Raw genomic sequence first — 17,197 nt, 5'->3', positions numbered from 1 at the left:
TAATTTTCATCTCATGGGACCCCCAGGGTCCTCAGACCACACTTTGAGAATTGCTGATGAGGTTTAATATATTTATACTCATGCAAAATCAATGGTTAATGTACCTATCTGTCTGCAGTGCCATATGGTGTCAATGTGAGCCTTCTCTTTTTGGCTCATCTTTTTCCTTTGTTAGGACAGAATTTGGATTCAACTGTATAATTAGACACCTGAAAAAAAGGTTTCTCTATTGTTACAAAAGGAAGAAAAAGGTTTTTAAGAAAAAATTACAATTCTTACAGGAAGGTAAGGTGCCAGTGCTCCACAAGATTCCGCCACAAGCAATCTTCTTTCTGGGTATTTGTGATTAATCTAGAGTAAAAAATAAATAAATCAAGCATAAACAACATACCCTCCCTTTCTCCAATAGAGAATTATTTTTCACCATAAATCCTGTTAGGAATGCAATAAAGCTTCTTTCTTTTCCACTTCGGGGATCCCTATACCTGGATCAGGATTAAGGGAATCAGGGAGAGCCTAAAAAATGAGGTCAGAGGGGTTACCTGTTAAAGAGAAAGAAGATAAAGCAAAGATGAAAATATGGCAAGGTGTCTAGAGATTGTGGGCTTGCCCAAGACTAAGCTTTCCTTAGGATGTCAGGAGCAACCTTCTCCTTCCCTAGCAGCATTAGTATATTTTTAAATTTGGAAAACCCAGCTTCTAGATATTTACTGATACAGTCTACAATATGTGCCAGGAATGATTCCTCAGTCCTCTTTTTTTACCTCAGGGATTAGGACGTAAATTAATCGATGATTTAACCAGAGCCCTTGACCGGTGTTATGATTTTGTTTTTAAAGTAAGCAGATGTCAATTCATTCCTGTTTGCATATGCAAGATGATGGGGTTTTGCTATATTGTAATGACTACACTGAACCATAACAAAAAATAACAAAAACAAAAAAATGACACATACTGGGTTTTGTTCCCATATGTCTTCTTCATAGAATATAAATCTTTCTTTGACTGGAAAAGAAGTGTATCTGTTCTCATATTCCCATATGAAAAGGTGACATAATTCATTAATGTATTGGATGCCTAAAATTAAGAAAAGAAATTATGTAGCAATCTATTGGGCAACAAACTGGAGGTAGGCGGCTAGATAGATCACCAATATCCATGTTTATTCAGGTTACAGAAGAGGTGGTGGTAGAGACGTTGGTAACTGACATCTCTGAATAAAATTTAATCCAGAAATAGTAACCTCAAAACAAAATGGTTTCAATGTCATAGTATGCAATATGTAAACTTCGATTTTACTTTCCTTTAGTCTAGCAAAATGAGTCTCAAAATTAAATGTACACACAACAATCAACTGTATTCCTATATATTGGCGATAAACAAAGAGAAAATTTAAAAAATTCTATTTACAATAGTATTAAAAAGAATAAAATACTCAGGAATAAATTTTAAAAGTGCATAAGTGATATTCTGAAAACTATAAAACATTACTGAAAGAAATTTTAAAAGACCTAAATAAACGGAAAGACATCCTAAAATTCATGGATTGAGAGGCTATTAGGATGGCAACATTCTCCAAATTGATCTACAGATTCAACACAATCCCTATAAAATTTCAGCTGGCTTCTTTGCAGAAACTGACAGGTTGATCTTAAAATTCATACAGAAATTCAAGGGACCCAGAATACCTAAAACAATCTTGAAGTACAAGAACCAATTCAAGGGGTTGGGGTTTCTTTGGGGGGTGATAAAATTCTTCTAAAATTGACTGTGGTGATGGTTGTGTAGCTCTGTGACTACAAAAACCACTGAATTGTACAGTTTAAATAGATGAATTGTATGCTCTCTGAATTACATCTCAATAAAAGTTAAAAGAAGAAAATGGAAAAAACTATTTTAAAATTGCATATACATATGTATAACTGTACGGAATTGTAAATTCAAAGTTGTATATGTTGTTTCCAAGTTAATTTGACTTTTCAGTGGTTACAGCCTAACCCTAAATTAGTATGCACTATAATCTCTAGATGACATATGGATTGTCAGAGATAATATGGATATATATAATGTTCCCTTTTAAATAATGAATCTAGATATGACTCCACTAAATTCTAAAGAAAAAAATGAATACTCAAAGAAAATGGGAACAGAATTCTAAAAGACCATAAACTTTAGCGATATTCCAGAGGCTAATAATTTTTCTTAAGAATAAGTGACAAAGCTAGTATAAATAAGGCCATGCAATTTGTCTTCATAAGTAAGAAATCCATCTTTTTAAGATGGAAGAATAAGTTACTTAATGACCTAAATATGGAATCTAGAAAGTCAAAGATTCTGAGTTCTAGCGAGGACTGGAATATTACAATTCAACATAAAACCAGAAGTATTGTTAGTAAATAGTGAGTTGAAATATAAATATATATAAACCTCCTACATCAAAGGTTTACACTTTATATTCTGTATATACTTGTAATATATACAAGTATACAATATATACAGATACGATTTCTATTATCTACCTACCTACCTACATATACACACAGCCTCTTGCTTTCCCTTGAACTCATTAGTTTGTATATTTTTCATATTTTGTATCTCACTTGATTCAGATCCTTGAACTCAGGAATTTTTGTATTTTGTCTCATTGGATTCAGATTCTTGTCTAAACATCCCTTTCTCAGAGATCCCTTCTCTGACCACCCTTTCTAAAACAGTACTCCCTATCACTCTCTAACCCTTAGCCTACCTTTTTTTTTCTTCATAGTTTATAAATTACAAGACATCATTTCATTTATTTGTTTACTCTTACCTCTCCACTAGGATGTCATTGTCTTTTATTCACCACTGTATCCCTAGTGACTACAACAGTACCTGGCAGTGGAAATAGTGTTAAGTATTTGTTGGAAGAACGAATAAAGCAAAGCATCCCAGAGCTTTCTTAAGGACTATTAAATCACTGTGCTGGGTTATAGAAACAGTAGCATAATTTATATCCCTCATATTTCCTAATAGCATTTTTAAAAGATAATATGAACATTTATAATAAATTAGAATACAATAGCTAGGGAAAACCCAGTACAGTTATTTACCTGTTCCCAACACTGTGGTAAAAGTTCAGCTTCTACACGTGTTGGGCCAACATGACGTGCAAATGCCACACAACCTGTCAGTATCATTTGCCTGAAAGATAATACAGATGAATAAAGATTCGTATTTGCATAGAAAGCACAACTAGGACAAAGGGTTAAAAAGAGTCAGCTCTAATTAACATGAAGTACAATATTTTTGTACAATTTGTACAATATTTTTGTACAAATTCAACTTTTCACAATGGACGGGCTGCCACCATCCAGCAGTGGCAAAACCATTTGTGAGAGATGTTGTGAAGGGATTCTCTACTGGTGTGAAGCTGAATCTCATAACCTCCTAAATTAACTTCCCACATATACATTCTGAGATTATAATATGTTTAAAGCTTCAGTTTCTAATGAATTTCAGTTTCTAGCTACTAAAACACAGTGATTATTTCCCCAGTATTTCTATAATTAAAAACTACGATGTCATATTAGTAAAATGATATTTCTTTTTTTATTTAAAAAAATTTAAAATTTTTATTGAAGTATAGCTGATTTAAACTTATTTATTTATTTATTTTTAGTTGCATTGGGTCTTTGTTGCTGCGCGTGGGCTTTCTCTAGTTGCGGCGAGTGGGGGCTGCTCTTCGTTGTGGCGCGCAGGCTTCTCACTGCGGTGGCTTCTCTTATTGCGGAGCACGGGCTCTAGGTGCAGGGCTTCAGTAGTCATGGCTCCTGCACTCTAGAGCACAGGCTCAGTACTTGCGGCGCACGGGTTTAGTTGCTCCGTGGCATGTGGGATCTTCCCGGACCAGGGCTCCGACCCGTGTCCCCTGCATTGGCAGGTGGGTTCTTAACCACTGAGCCACCAGGGAAGCCCAAAATTATATTTCTTAAATGAGAATTTTTGGTATTGCACCCAAGATAACTGTGGTAGGCAGCTTCTGACATGGCTCCTAATGAGGTCCATCTCCTGATATTCATGCCCTTGAGTAATCCCATCTCCTTGAGTGTAGACTGGACCCAATGATTTGCTTCTAATGAAAAGAATAATGGCCAAAGTGATGGTATGTCACTTAGGATATCAGATTACAAAAGCCTGTGATATCCATCTTGTTAGACACTCTCTTCTGCCTTCTCAGCTGGCAGGCTTTGATGAAGACACTGCCATGTTGGACAGTTTCATGTGGCTAGAAACTAAAGGCAACTTCTGGCCAAAAGCCAGTGAGGAACCGAGGCCCCCAGTCCAAAGATCCATAAGAAACTGAATCCTGTCAACGACAAAGCTTAGAAGCAAATCCTTCCCCCATGGACCTTGAAGTGGCTGTAGCCGCAGCCAACACCTTGACTACAGCTTTATAAGAGACCCTGAAGAAGAAGACCCAGATAAATTGACCCACATAAACTGTGTTATTTTAAACCACTTTCTTTTGGGGTAATTTGTTATGAAATAATATATAAATAACTAATGTGATAATTTCATTTGAATTGATAGATTTATAATTTAAATTTTTAAATAAGATTTTTCACTCTTCAGAATGAAGTTCCATTTAAAATGACTCTGAAAGGCAGAATTGCAAGTTTTTTTACTTTTGATTGACTATGACTTCAAAACAGTAAAACCTGATTAAAAAAAAAAAGTATGTTTTCCATAGATGTTTCAAAGTAGCCAACTTTAAGGAAAACCAAAATAGAATGTTTAATTCATACTAATTATAAAAGCCCAGGCATTACTCATTGCTATTTCTCAAAATACATCAATTTAACTTAAACTGAATAATGACCTTACATTTCTATTAGTTCAGCCAAGTTAGCTACAACTGTTCTCTCAGGCTGAGGAGAATAATAACAGACAAAAAGCATCTGGACAATGAGAAGAGAAATGTTGAGCCAATAGGTCTTCATTGTATATTGCAGCTTCTCCTCACCATAACCTTGTAATTTTTATCTATCTGATTTCCCTTTATATCATTGTCTTCTATGCCTGTTTCTCAACTTTTCTTTTGTTTTTCTATTTTCTCCTACTTTAGGAAGGCAAATAAAGTGAATAAAAGAAAAATAGAAAAAGAAATTCCTAAGCTTTAAGACAACATGTTAGCTGCCTGTTCCCACTGAAAATTTCCAAATGTCTGATCATTTTTACCCCCATAGTATATTAAAATAATGAGAAGTCATATACGTAGGTTCTAGAAAAATCTGATAATTATAGTAAATGAACTTTGGTGAAATTTAAGCATTTCAAACACACATAAGAAGTATATACTTATATAAGAGCTTCATGTAAAATGACTTTAAATAATGAGTCACCATCACTATACTAAAGATGTACAAACTTGTTCAAAAAATGTTAGTCCCCTCAAAACAAACTTCTTAGTCAGCAGAGTTAAGATTCAAAATTCTAAAAAACAGGACAGTTTTGAAATACATTTGAAAACAGAAAAGATCAGACGGTCTACAGATTATTAACAGCACTGGAAACAGGCTCCTGTGATAGTAAAAATAAACACTGTTCTTACTTGTAGAAAATCATAGGATAGGAATTATTTGACACAGGTAGAAATATGGTGTTAGTTATGGCTGTTAGCATAGAACTGCCAAAATGCACTACTATCACTCATAAAATTAAGTTTCTCTTAGGATGCAAGGAAGCTTGAGATTCATTAAGTAAAGTAACAACTGATTATATGTCAAACATATCATGCTAACTTAAAATTTTTGCTTTGTTAGTTATTCATATATATAGTTAGTAAATTGATTAGTTTATTTTAATAAATAACTTTGTTTCTGTAAGGTGAAAGATTTAAGTGTGGAAATGAGTGTTTAAATCCTGACATATCTTGACCTGAAGTAAGGCTATAGGTACTTTTGGCCACCAGGCGGCAGCTGTTAGCTCTACATGCAGAGTCTATGAAAACAGGCTATGTAGAACTAGAGGTTGCCTTGCAAATCTAAAAATGACAATGTAATAAGTGGTATTTAATTGTTAACTAAGTTACCAAGATAGGGAATAGTATTTTTCAAGGAGAAAATAAAATATTAATTTTCCTATATAGCACCATCGAATTGTCCTTAGAAAATTTTCAGTTTGCAATGAATGGAACTTGATTGAATTTCCCTTATTTCCATTTGACTAGCATGTAGATTAATCTTGACTGGATCCTGGAAAAACATGTTTCTCTGCTTGCTCAGGTATATTTTGGTAAGGGTAGGAAAGAGATATATGCTTATAGAGTTTTAAAGTCTACATGACTTTTTATTCTCATAGTGGAGAGATTCCTTGTGTTTAAAATTTTGAGCTTCATTTGTCTTATGGTTCACTTTTATGATTTTCCAACATTCTCAGAGAGGTAAAAACTGTAACAGTCAGTAAAACAAGTACTGAAATTATATAAAGTTACCTAATCATAATGTATAATTCTATTTTTTGCAAAAGTATAAGCAAAAATTATTTCTTTATTAAGATAGAAAATTACTATGTAGAAAAACATTTCAATAGCTCAATCTTATCCAACTGGTGCTTAGTCTACCTACCCATCCACCGAGATGTTTCGTTCACAGTCACACTTGCACAGCTTCACCTAGTATTTAAAGGTCTTACCTTCTGAGGCAGACCTCTATCACTGTTGCTTGATCAAAACCCATTCCCCTTTCTTCCAGAGAGTCTCTCGATGTGTGGCCCATCCCCCCACCACCATCAGGTATAACTCATTTCCCCATTTAGGCATCCTTGATTGTGGGTATTTGACTCAGGACTAACCAAAACACTGTATCCCTTTAGCCACACAGAAACTGCTTTACAGATAGCTCAGTGATGCAGACATTCATATATTAAATATTTTATTTCTTGTAAAGCATAACCATGAAGAGGCCATGCTGTATCTAGTTCATCTGCTGGGAAAAGCAGAAATATTTAGTTCCTGGAAATCAAATGTGAAATATAAAAGCAAAGAAATATCGGAATTAGAAATCCAAAGGCAACTAACACAAAAGTGTACAAATTCAACATGAGTAGTTGGAATGACAAGAATGAAAACACTGCAGGGCACTGTGAACAAGGTCAGTGTTTCCTCTGTTTATTAAAATAGATATTAGAAAGAAAAGATGGCATTTATATTAAAATGCTAATCATGATGCCAAATTAATAAGTCAACATTATATTTATTTACCAAAGAAGTGGTCATACCCACCTTTGCTCATCATCTGGTCTCTTGATCAAATTGAAAAGTATGTGGAGAAGCTGATCTCTCTCTTTAGGCTCGGGATGTAGGCAAGCTGTACACAATATGAGGGGGATCAACTCCTAAAGAAATATGAAGGTGGAAAAAGTCAAAGTAAAAATGCATTGCAGAATATTCTTTTTTTCCCCAATGTATTCTTAAATGGACATTTAAAATGAAATAAACCTCAGTGTATATAAGAGCAAATTTTAACTTTGTAAGGCTGATAATTCAAGAGAAAACACTGAAACATATATTTTTATGTTGGTTGTGCAGAAGATGCAGATCACAACGTAATAAAGTAACTTAAAATTCAAATAATCTTGTTTTCTTATCCAATACTTCCCAAGGGTCTATTAGTTTTTAAACTAAATAACATTCTATCTTACTATAAGCTGATATAGTAGTTTTAATTTTGTGGGGTTTTTTGGTTTTGTTTTTTTGTTTTTTTGCGGTACGCGGGCCTCTCACTGTTGTGGCCTCCCCCGTTGCGGAGCACAGGCTCCGGACACGCAGGCCCAGCGGCCATGGCTCACGGGCCCAGCTGCTCTGCGGCATGTGGGATCTTCCTGGACCGGAGCACGAACCCATGTCCCCTGCATCGGCAGGCGGACTCTCAACCACTGCACCACCAGGGAAGTCCAGTAGTTTTAATTTTGAAAGTGTTTTTAAACAAACACTTGCAGAAGTTAACTATACTTTAAAACTTAAAATGATAACAGAAAATAAAGACAACTCGTCCCACTTCCATAAGCACAATATAATCTTTCTTAAGATTAGATATAATTAATAATTTTGTAACCTTAGCACCTAACCTAGTGGCTAATTTTAAAGACCATTTCCACAGGTGTTGAATGCTCTCAGTACAACTACAAAATGTTAGTAGAAATGCTTTATGCTGAAATGAAAAATTTTAACAATATTTTGTTTGTTGCACTTTCAACATGCAGAGGTAAATTCAATATTTTCAAGGAAAGTAATAGACAAAAGTTTATTTCTCTCTTCCAAAGAAGTATTTGAAAATTAAAGTTGTCTCCCATTTTAATTAAATTAAGACTAAATTCTAAAATATATTCAAAGGATATTAATGTTTTTCATTTTTGGAATAGATTTTCAAATCTAATGAAATAAAAGTCCAAAAGTGATAAAATATTTTTGGAGAGAAATCCTCTAACTTACTTTGCAGATATTTTAAAGAAATCACTATGATGTAATAAAAAGGGTAGAATGATTACTCCCATTTCTTTTTCCCATCTGCCTCCCTACCCACCAAAAAGTACTAGCAGATTTAAAATAGGAATTGATCACTGCATACTAATACATGGTACCTTGAAGAAAAGTCTACACTGTAGGAGAAGTATCTTCCTATTTTGAAGATCCTCCCTTAGAAACAGATGATACGCTTTTTAGAGGAGTTGAGACTGAAACTTAAAGGCGTGAGTAGAAGTCCTTTCCATTATTTCTAACATCTTTATATATTACGCTAAAATTATAATTACTCGGTATAATTCTAAATTGAAAGTACAAAGATGTAGATAAGAAGAGCTAAGAATAAATCTGAGAAGCAAAAAGAAATTTAAAACATTTATTCTGCCATCTTTCTATTTAGGCACCTCTGTACTTTTTAGATTAGTGAATAACTGAAAAGCAAAAGAAATAAAAAATAATTAGGGAAAATAATTTTGCACTGGGAATGGAACAGTATGCGTATGGATCCTATATTGTTATATAATGTTTCCACAGATGCTTAATATGTTGCTTGATGGGTAAGTCTTGACTTTGGAGGAGAAAATAAACAACCTTTTATAAAATATTAGGGTAGAAGACCATTAATATCAAGGATCCTTAAGGATTCCATTGAGGCTGCTAAGAGCCAATGGTACTAATAAGAGGACTAAGACTGCACATCAGCATATCACACTGAGAGTAAAACTTTAAGGATGAAAAAGTAGTTATTCTAGAAGGCACTAACAAAAAGAGAAAATATTTTAATGCCTGAAAATCAAAAAGACCCTAAATATTTTATTTGTACTTTCCCCTCATGTCAGACCTTTCTCTCCCATGGGTTTTCTTGCTTCCTCATAACCCTTCTTCCTGCTTTCCAATCATCTCCAAATATACGCTCTTACATTATATTATTCCATTCTCTTCCTATTGTATTACTCTTTTAAAAAATAAAGTTATGAAATATAGGTAAGATATTTGCTATAATTGCAAATACATGCATATACACTCTGTTTAAAATATAGAATAGCTTCTTTATCTCCATAACAAGTATACCAAAATAGCTGTTGTTGTTTACTTTTTGTGCCTCACATTTTCTTTTCCTTTTCTCTTTATTTTAAAATCATGAGGCTTAGTGATTCTTAATCGAAGAGGAAGTTTATGTCATACATTAATATAAAGAATCTTTTAACTGGAATATGTCTATAGATGTGCTAAACCAAGAACCCTGAACTTGGAGGAGCTAGAAGAGCTCCTGCCTCAATACTTCTTAGTACCAAAGAACCTAATGAAAAACCACGAATTTCTCTGATTTTTAGTTTCCTCAAGTGAAATATATAGGAATTAATTAAGATTAGTGCAGAAATCAAAAATTCTTTATATATATCTTTACATATATTTCTGTATTTTTCTTATCTATGGCTAATGGGATTGTTAATTTTTCCTTCTGAGATCAAAGTTGGCCTCAAAAAGCCTTCTCAACACAGCAGCCATTACCAACCAATCCAAACTGACACATGGGAGCAAAACGATTTGTCAGTCCTTGTCTCCTTGAACTCTAAAATTATGCTCAGTCACAGTTAGTAATAATTTATATTGCCATCTGTTTTTATTTATTGCTGGCTAAATCAACAAATATGGGAAGTCATTGCGAATAAGTTTTGGTTGATAGCCTAGGGCAAGGAGAACTGGGTACAGCCCGGCACATTAATGGCTATGGCAGTTATAACCCAGTGTATAAAGTATGCCAGATGGTCTCTTCTTACAGCAACACTGAGCTGAGAAGAGGCCCAGAAAGTGATGGTAGAAAAAAGTGGAAAGTGTAGTCTGTTTGTGATAGAGCCATCAAGGATTTTAATTGCTAAGTTCTGACTAGCTCCAAATATCCTAATTTCCTCTTCCTCTATCATTCATTTACTTATTCACAACTTCTATTTGTACCATTCCTGAAATAGTGAATTCTGTGTTAAGTGTGTGTCTGCTGTGCTGTATATCACTTATTTATTGTGAATTCACCTTTTTCAAGCCTCTGAAGTACTAATTCATCCATTTAAGACCCTATTTACCATTTTCACACTACAAATGACCCTTGAACAACACGGTTTTGTACTGTGTGGGTCCACTTATGTGCAGACTTTTTCCCTTAAGTATGTATTACAGTAGTACACAATCTGTGGTTGGCTGAATGAAAAGTTATACTGGGATTTTGAACTGTGTGTGGGTCAGCACCCATAACCTCTGCATTGTTCAAGGAAGGGTCAACTGTATTTATAAATTTATAGATTTGAATCAATATTCTCCCTTTGGTATCATCTCTCCAACTGATGAAGCCTAGTGTTTAAAAAACTTTCCTTATAATTATAAATAAAACATTTAAAAAATGGTGGTTAAATTTTCTTCAGAAAACAATGTGATAGTGGTTTTGAAAATGTCTTTGAATAATAACCATGGTAAAATAATACTTATAGCTTTGGTAACATTATATCCAAAAAGAATCCCTTGCCCCGCCCATAAAAATGTTATTGTCTCCATATTTCAAGGCAACAGAAATTTTAAATATTTTCAAACATACTTTAGCACCTGATGGTACTCAATTAATGTGTATTGAAGTGAAATACAAAACTGATCCACTGACCATTAGAGAGGAAATCAGTGTAGTAATCCTATTGCAGAAGGTATTCCAGTACTTTATTACCACAATACTAGAAAACATATTTCCAAGGCCTATAGAATTCATTAACCTAAAGACTTAGTAATTTGCACTTTACTCAAGTAAATGACTTTTGCTTTAACTATTTTGATTTTTGCAATTTTAACAACAATGCTAGTTCTCTCTATATGAAAGCTCTCCCACTCTTCCTATGAAATTTTGTACAGAATTAAACAGGAAACGCTTCCAGGATTTTCCTTTCAGTTTTCTTTTTTTAAATATTTATTTATTTTATTTATTTATTTTCTTTTGGCTATGTTGGGTCTTAGTTAGAGCACGCGGGGTCTTCGTTGAAGCGTGCAGGATCTTTCGTTGCAGTTCAGGCTCTTCGTTGTGGTGTGCAGGTTCTTCTCTCTCTAGTTGTGGCGAACAGGCTCCAGAGCGTGTGGGCTCTGCAGTTTGCAGCACGTGGGCTCTCTGGTTGAGGCGCGCGAGCTCGGTAGTTGTGGCGCTTGGGCTTAGTTGCCCCGAGGCATGTGGGATCTTAGTTCCCCAACCAGGGATCGAACCCACGTCCCCTGCATTGGAAGGCGGATTCTTTACCACTGGACCACCAGGGAAGTCCCTTGTTTTCAGTTTTACAAGTAAAACAAAATAACTTCTAATAATAATAAAGAAATCACTTTCAAGTAAGATTAGTGTGTGTTCAGACTATAAAAACAGAAGGAAAAAGAAGTACCTAAACAGGATCTAAAACAATTGTGAGGGATCAGATGTTAAAGGGGAAAGAAATGAAGTAGGAAATGAGATCAGGCAAATTTTAAAAGTAAAAAAAAAAAAAAAGCATGGATATGTTGATAAGATAATGGCTCCAAAATCTGAAAGGAATCTAAACCATAAAAAGAAGTATTGCATTTAGATCAGATGCCAAGGAGGAAATGTTTGAGTACTTCAGGTCAAGAAGCAAAATCCTATAGTTCTAGAAAGGTGACGTTAGTCCAATTAATTATAGTTCACTGCTTGTCCTCACTGTTCCACTAAAATTATTTCCTATAACCCAAGCTTCGTTAAAAATTTTAGATAGGGGACGTCCCTGGTGGTGCAGTGGTTAAAAATCCACCTGCCAATTCAGGGGACACAGGTTGGAGCCCTGGTCCAGGAAGATCCCACACGCCGCAGCGCAACTAAGCCCGTGCGTCACAACTACTGAGCCTGCACTCTAGAGCCCGCGAAACACAACTACTGAAGCCCGTGTGCCACAACTACTGAAGCCCATGCACCTAGAGCCCATGCTCCATAACAACAGGAACCACCGCAATGTGAAGCCCGTGCACCACAACAAAGAGTAGCCCCTGCTTGCCGCAACTAGAGAAAGCCTGCGTGCAGCAACGAAGACCCAACATAGTCAAAAAATTAATTAATTAATTAAAAAAATTTAGATAACTGTTATTAAATTTTTTTACATCTAGTCTTTTGCCTAGGGATTAAGCAATAATGAATTACAATTTAAATTCAAGTACTGACGAGTGTACATCCTCTGACTTAGATTTTCAGTTGAAATTTGTCAGGATGTTGACAATAACATGTAAAGAAAAAACATAAAGAACAAACATTGCAAAGACTCACATAAGGAAAAGAAAAGATTACTCACCTCTGGAAAAGTTTTACACTTCAAGGGCTGCTAAAATATCTATTTGTAGAATTATTAATATCTATAATTCCTGGGGCTCAGCCTTTAGGAAGCCTAACTGAAATACTTAAGTGACTTTCAAACTCTGATACTGCTAAAGAGCATGTGATTTACTCCAAAACTTACAAGATACACACACACACACACACACACACACACACACACACACACACACACACACACACACACAGTCTACATGGGTAAAGAAGATGGACCAAGCTTATGTACTTTACTGTACTATCTACTTTACTTGTACTACTATATTACTCTCATACAGTTGTAATTATCTGGGGCTATTATTACATGTAAGCTAAAAATTTACCATGGAGTAACCACGAATGGCAATGTAAAAGAGCAAAGTTTAGTTTCTCAGAAGATGAGCAAGTCTTTAGAGGAACTAGCTACTTTTAAGTCTTTTAGGGAATTGGTGTTCTCCTTTATCTTTTTTCTTTTTATAGCTGTAATGATATATATTTTATTTATCATGAAACTCATCCATTTCAGGTGTATATTCAGTGGTTTTTTCCAGTATATTCAGAGTTGTGCAACCATCCCCAATCTAATTTTGGAACATCCTACAAAGAAAGCTTGGACTCATTTTCCATTTCACCTTGCTGCACCCCCATTCCAGGCCCAGGCTTCTCCTTTGCTTTTCTAATTTAGCTAGCTGATGACATATATTTCCTTGCCATAGAATAAAAATGAACATTAAATTTAGATGTATTATTTTTAAATGCTTTTAGAAGTAATTCTTTAAGAAATCTTATTTTAAATTACAGAATTTCCCTTTCAAATGCATTTAAAGCAGAAATTGTGAAAAATCAACTTCTTTAGCCTATTTTACTATATACATATATCAAATGACAAATATATTTACTTTGTAATTTGGTTTGAAAGATACAAGTTCCTCAACCAATCCATTAATGTGAACTACTATATAGAAAATCAGTTCATTATTTTATTTTTTTCTCCCAAAATGAACAGGCAAAAAAGTCTTTTAAAATACAAGCTGGTAAAAAGAGATTATCACGGGCTTTCCTAGTGGCGCAGTGGTTGAGAGTCCACCTGCCGATGCAGGGGACATGGGTTCGGGCCCGTGTCCGGGAGGATCCCACATGCCGCAGAGCGGCTGGGCCCGTGAGCCATGGCCGCTGAGCCTGCGCGTCTGGAGCCTGTGCTCCGCAACAGGAGAGGCCACAACAGTGAGAGGCCCACGTACCGCAAAAAAAAAAAAAAAAAAAAAAAAAAGAGCGATTATCACTACTTCGCAGAACATAGGAGAAAAATTTTTTTTCACTTTTTATCATCTCTGAAATTGGGATGCACCTTACAATGGACAGCTTCTCATAAATTAATTGGAATTCTTATTTCTTAAAGGTACATAATTGTTACACTCAGTGGTATCTTAAATTTGAAAATACGGTATGTTGAATTTGGAAAATGCTATAATTGTGCCCTGAAGGTTAAGTGAGGTTGCGATTTTTCTTTTAAAAAACAAAAAACACTAATATCTATAGTCACTGTACTTTCCACTCTTATACAACATAAAGTTTAATTTATTAGACAGTTTTAATTAACCTTTATGTCACTCCATTTAAAATAGTGGGTTATAAAGTCAACTGAGTGGGTCACAAAGAGCTTTTTTTTCTTTATTGTTTACTTAGGTATATTCTTTAGTGCTTTAAAATATTTATAAAATCCTGTTTGATACTATCTTCTAACTTTTTGTAATAAAGGCAAGACTTGATTTGTAACACTTTTCTTTTAATTACATGTGTAATTATATACTGGCACATGATGTAAAATATCTTCCTTACTGACAGTGTAGTCAATAAAGCTTGAAATACCTAATTTAAAACGTATTTAAAAGACTATAGAAGACTAGATATTATGCAGTCTTGAGAATGAGAAAGCTCTTTATCTACTGACATAGAAAGATACAAAAATATGTTACATGGAAAAAAACAAAGTGCAAAATAGTGCATAGAGTATGGTAGCATTTGCATAATTCATGGAGAGATCATATATTTGAGTTTGCTTATACATGCAGAAAATACCTCTGAAAGAATACAATACAGCTCCAATAATAGTTGGAGACTTCCATACCCCAGTTTCGATAATGGACAGAATATCTAGACGAAAGATCAGTAAGGAAATAGAGGACTTCAACAATGTAAAACAATTAGACCTAATAGACATATATAGACCACTATAGATGACAACAGCAGAATATATATTATTTTCAGGTGCACATGGAACATTCTCAAGGAGAGAACATATGTTAGGCTACAGACAATTCTCAGTAAGTTTTTAAAGATTAAAATCACACAAAGAACCTTCTCCAGCCACACTGGAAATTAAAAATCAATAAGTGAAGGGAAACTGGAATATTCAGTAATATGTTGATGTTAAACAACACATTCGTAAACAACAAATGGGTCAAAGAAATCACTAAGGAAATTAAAATACTTTGAGACAAATGAAAAAGAGAAACAACATACCAAAATGTATGAAATGTAGCATAAGCAGGACACAGGGAAATTTATAGTTGTAATTGCCTACATTAAAAAAGCAAGATCCCAAGTCAACAACCTTGCAACAAAGAGCAAACTAAACTATGGGCCGGCTGAAAGAAGAAAATAATAAAGATTCGAGCAGAGATAAATGAAATATACACAAGGAAAACAAGAGAATCAGAAGTTGGTTCTTTGAAAAGATCAACACAATTGACAATCCTTTAGCTAGACTGACTAAGAGAAAAAGAGAGAAGATGCAAATAACTAGAATCAGAAATAAAGGAGAGGACATTAGTAGCAACCTTACAAAAATTAAAAGGATTATAAGTGAATACCATAAATGATGCTTCACCAACAAACTAGATAATCAAGAAATGAACTAATTCCTAGAATCACATAAATTACCAAAACTGAGTCAAGAGAGATAGAAAATCACAATAGATCAATAACAAGCTAATAGATTGAACAAGTAATAAAAAACCCTCCCCCAAAGAACATTCTAGGATCAGAACTGATGAATTCTAAAACACATTTAAAGAATTATTAGGGGGACCGGGCCTGAGGAGCAGGGGTGGGAGCTTCGAGACTGGGGTGGCACGAGAGGACTCTGGGAGGGCTCACGCCAAGGAGTACTTCCCAGAACTTCTGCTGCCAGGGTCCTTGTCCCCACGGTGAGCCACAGCCACCCCCCATCTCTGCAGGAGACCCTCCAACACTAGCAGCTGTGTGGATGAAAGGCTCTTGGTGCTCCAGCCAGGTGTCAGGGTGTGCCTCTGAGGTGGGACAGCCAAGTTCAGGATACTGGTCCACAAGAGACGTCCCAGCTCCACCTAATAACAAATGGCGAAAATCTCCAAGAGATCGCCATCTCAATGCCAAGACCCGGCTTCACTCAACGACCAGCAAGCAACAGTGCTGGACATCCTATGCCAAACAACTAGCAAGACAGGAACACAACCACACCCATTAGCAGAGAGGCTGCCTAAAATCATAATAAGTCCACAGACACCCCAAAACACACCACCAGACGTGGACCTTCCCACCAGAAAGACAAGATCCAGCCTCATCCACCAGAACACAGGCACTACTCCCCTGCACCATGAAGCCTACACAACCCACTGAACCAACCTTAGCCACTAGGGGCAGACATCAAAAACAATGGGAACTACGAATCTGCAGCCTGCGAAAAGGAGACCCCAAACAGAGTAAGTTAAGCAAAATGAGAAGACAGAGAAACACACAGCAGATGCAAGAGCAAGGCAAAAACCCACCAGACCTAACAAATGAAGAGGAAACAGGCAGTCAACCTGAAAGAGAATTCAGAATAATGATAGTAAAGATGATCCAAAATCTTGGAAATAGAATGGAAAAATTCGAGGAACATTTAACAAGGACCTAGAAGAACTAAAGAGCAAACAAACAGTGAGGAACAACACAATAAATGAAATTAAAAATTCTTTAGAAGGGATCAATAGCAGAATAACTGAGGCAGAAGAATGGATAAGTGACATGGAAGATAAAGTAGTGGAAATAACTACTGCAGAGCAGAATAAAGAAAAAAGAATGAAAAGAATTGAGGACAGTGTCAGAGACCTCTGGGACAACATTAAACACACCAACATTCAAATCATAGGGGTCCCAGAAGAAGAAGAGAAAAAGAAAGGGACTGAGAAAATATTTGAAGAGATTATAGTTGAAAACTTCCCTAATATGGGAAAGGAAATAGTTAATCAAGTCCAGGAAACACAGAGAGTCCCATACAGGATAAATCCAAGGAGAAACCCACCAAGACACATATTAATCATACTACCAAAAATTAAATACAA

The 17,197-nt window shown here is 35.3% G+C and overlaps 1 protein-coding gene across 5 annotated transcripts in view; it reads right to left on the bottom strand.

The window, feature by feature from the left end:
• RELCH (RAB11 binding and LisH domain, coiled-coil and HEAT repeat containing) overlaps nucleotides 1-17,197 on the bottom strand; it is a 121,151-nt gene that overhangs the window by 50,060 nt on the left and 53,894 nt on the right. For all 5 annotated transcript variants that reach the window (XM_060029172.1, XM_060029173.1, XM_060029170.1 and 2 more), the window contains exons 11-13: nucleotides 7,262-7,374; nucleotides 3,090-3,180; nucleotides 280-351 (exon numbers count right to left, since the gene is read on the bottom strand). In XM_060029172.1, coding sequence (XP_059885155.1) covers nucleotides 280-351; nucleotides 3,090-3,180; nucleotides 7,262-7,374 — 276 coding nt within the window. The remainder of the gene's footprint in view (nucleotides 1-279; nucleotides 352-3,089; nucleotides 3,181-7,261; nucleotides 7,375-17,197) is intronic.

The sequence above is a fragment of the Delphinus delphis genome, chromosome 13 (assembly GCF_949987515.2).
Source record: "Delphinus delphis chromosome 13, mDelDel1.2, whole genome shotgun sequence".
NCBI classification, from domain to species: domain Eukaryota; kingdom Metazoa; phylum Chordata; class Mammalia; order Artiodactyla; family Delphinidae; genus Delphinus; species Delphinus delphis.
This window is presented reverse-complemented; position numbering and strand designations above follow the sequence as displayed.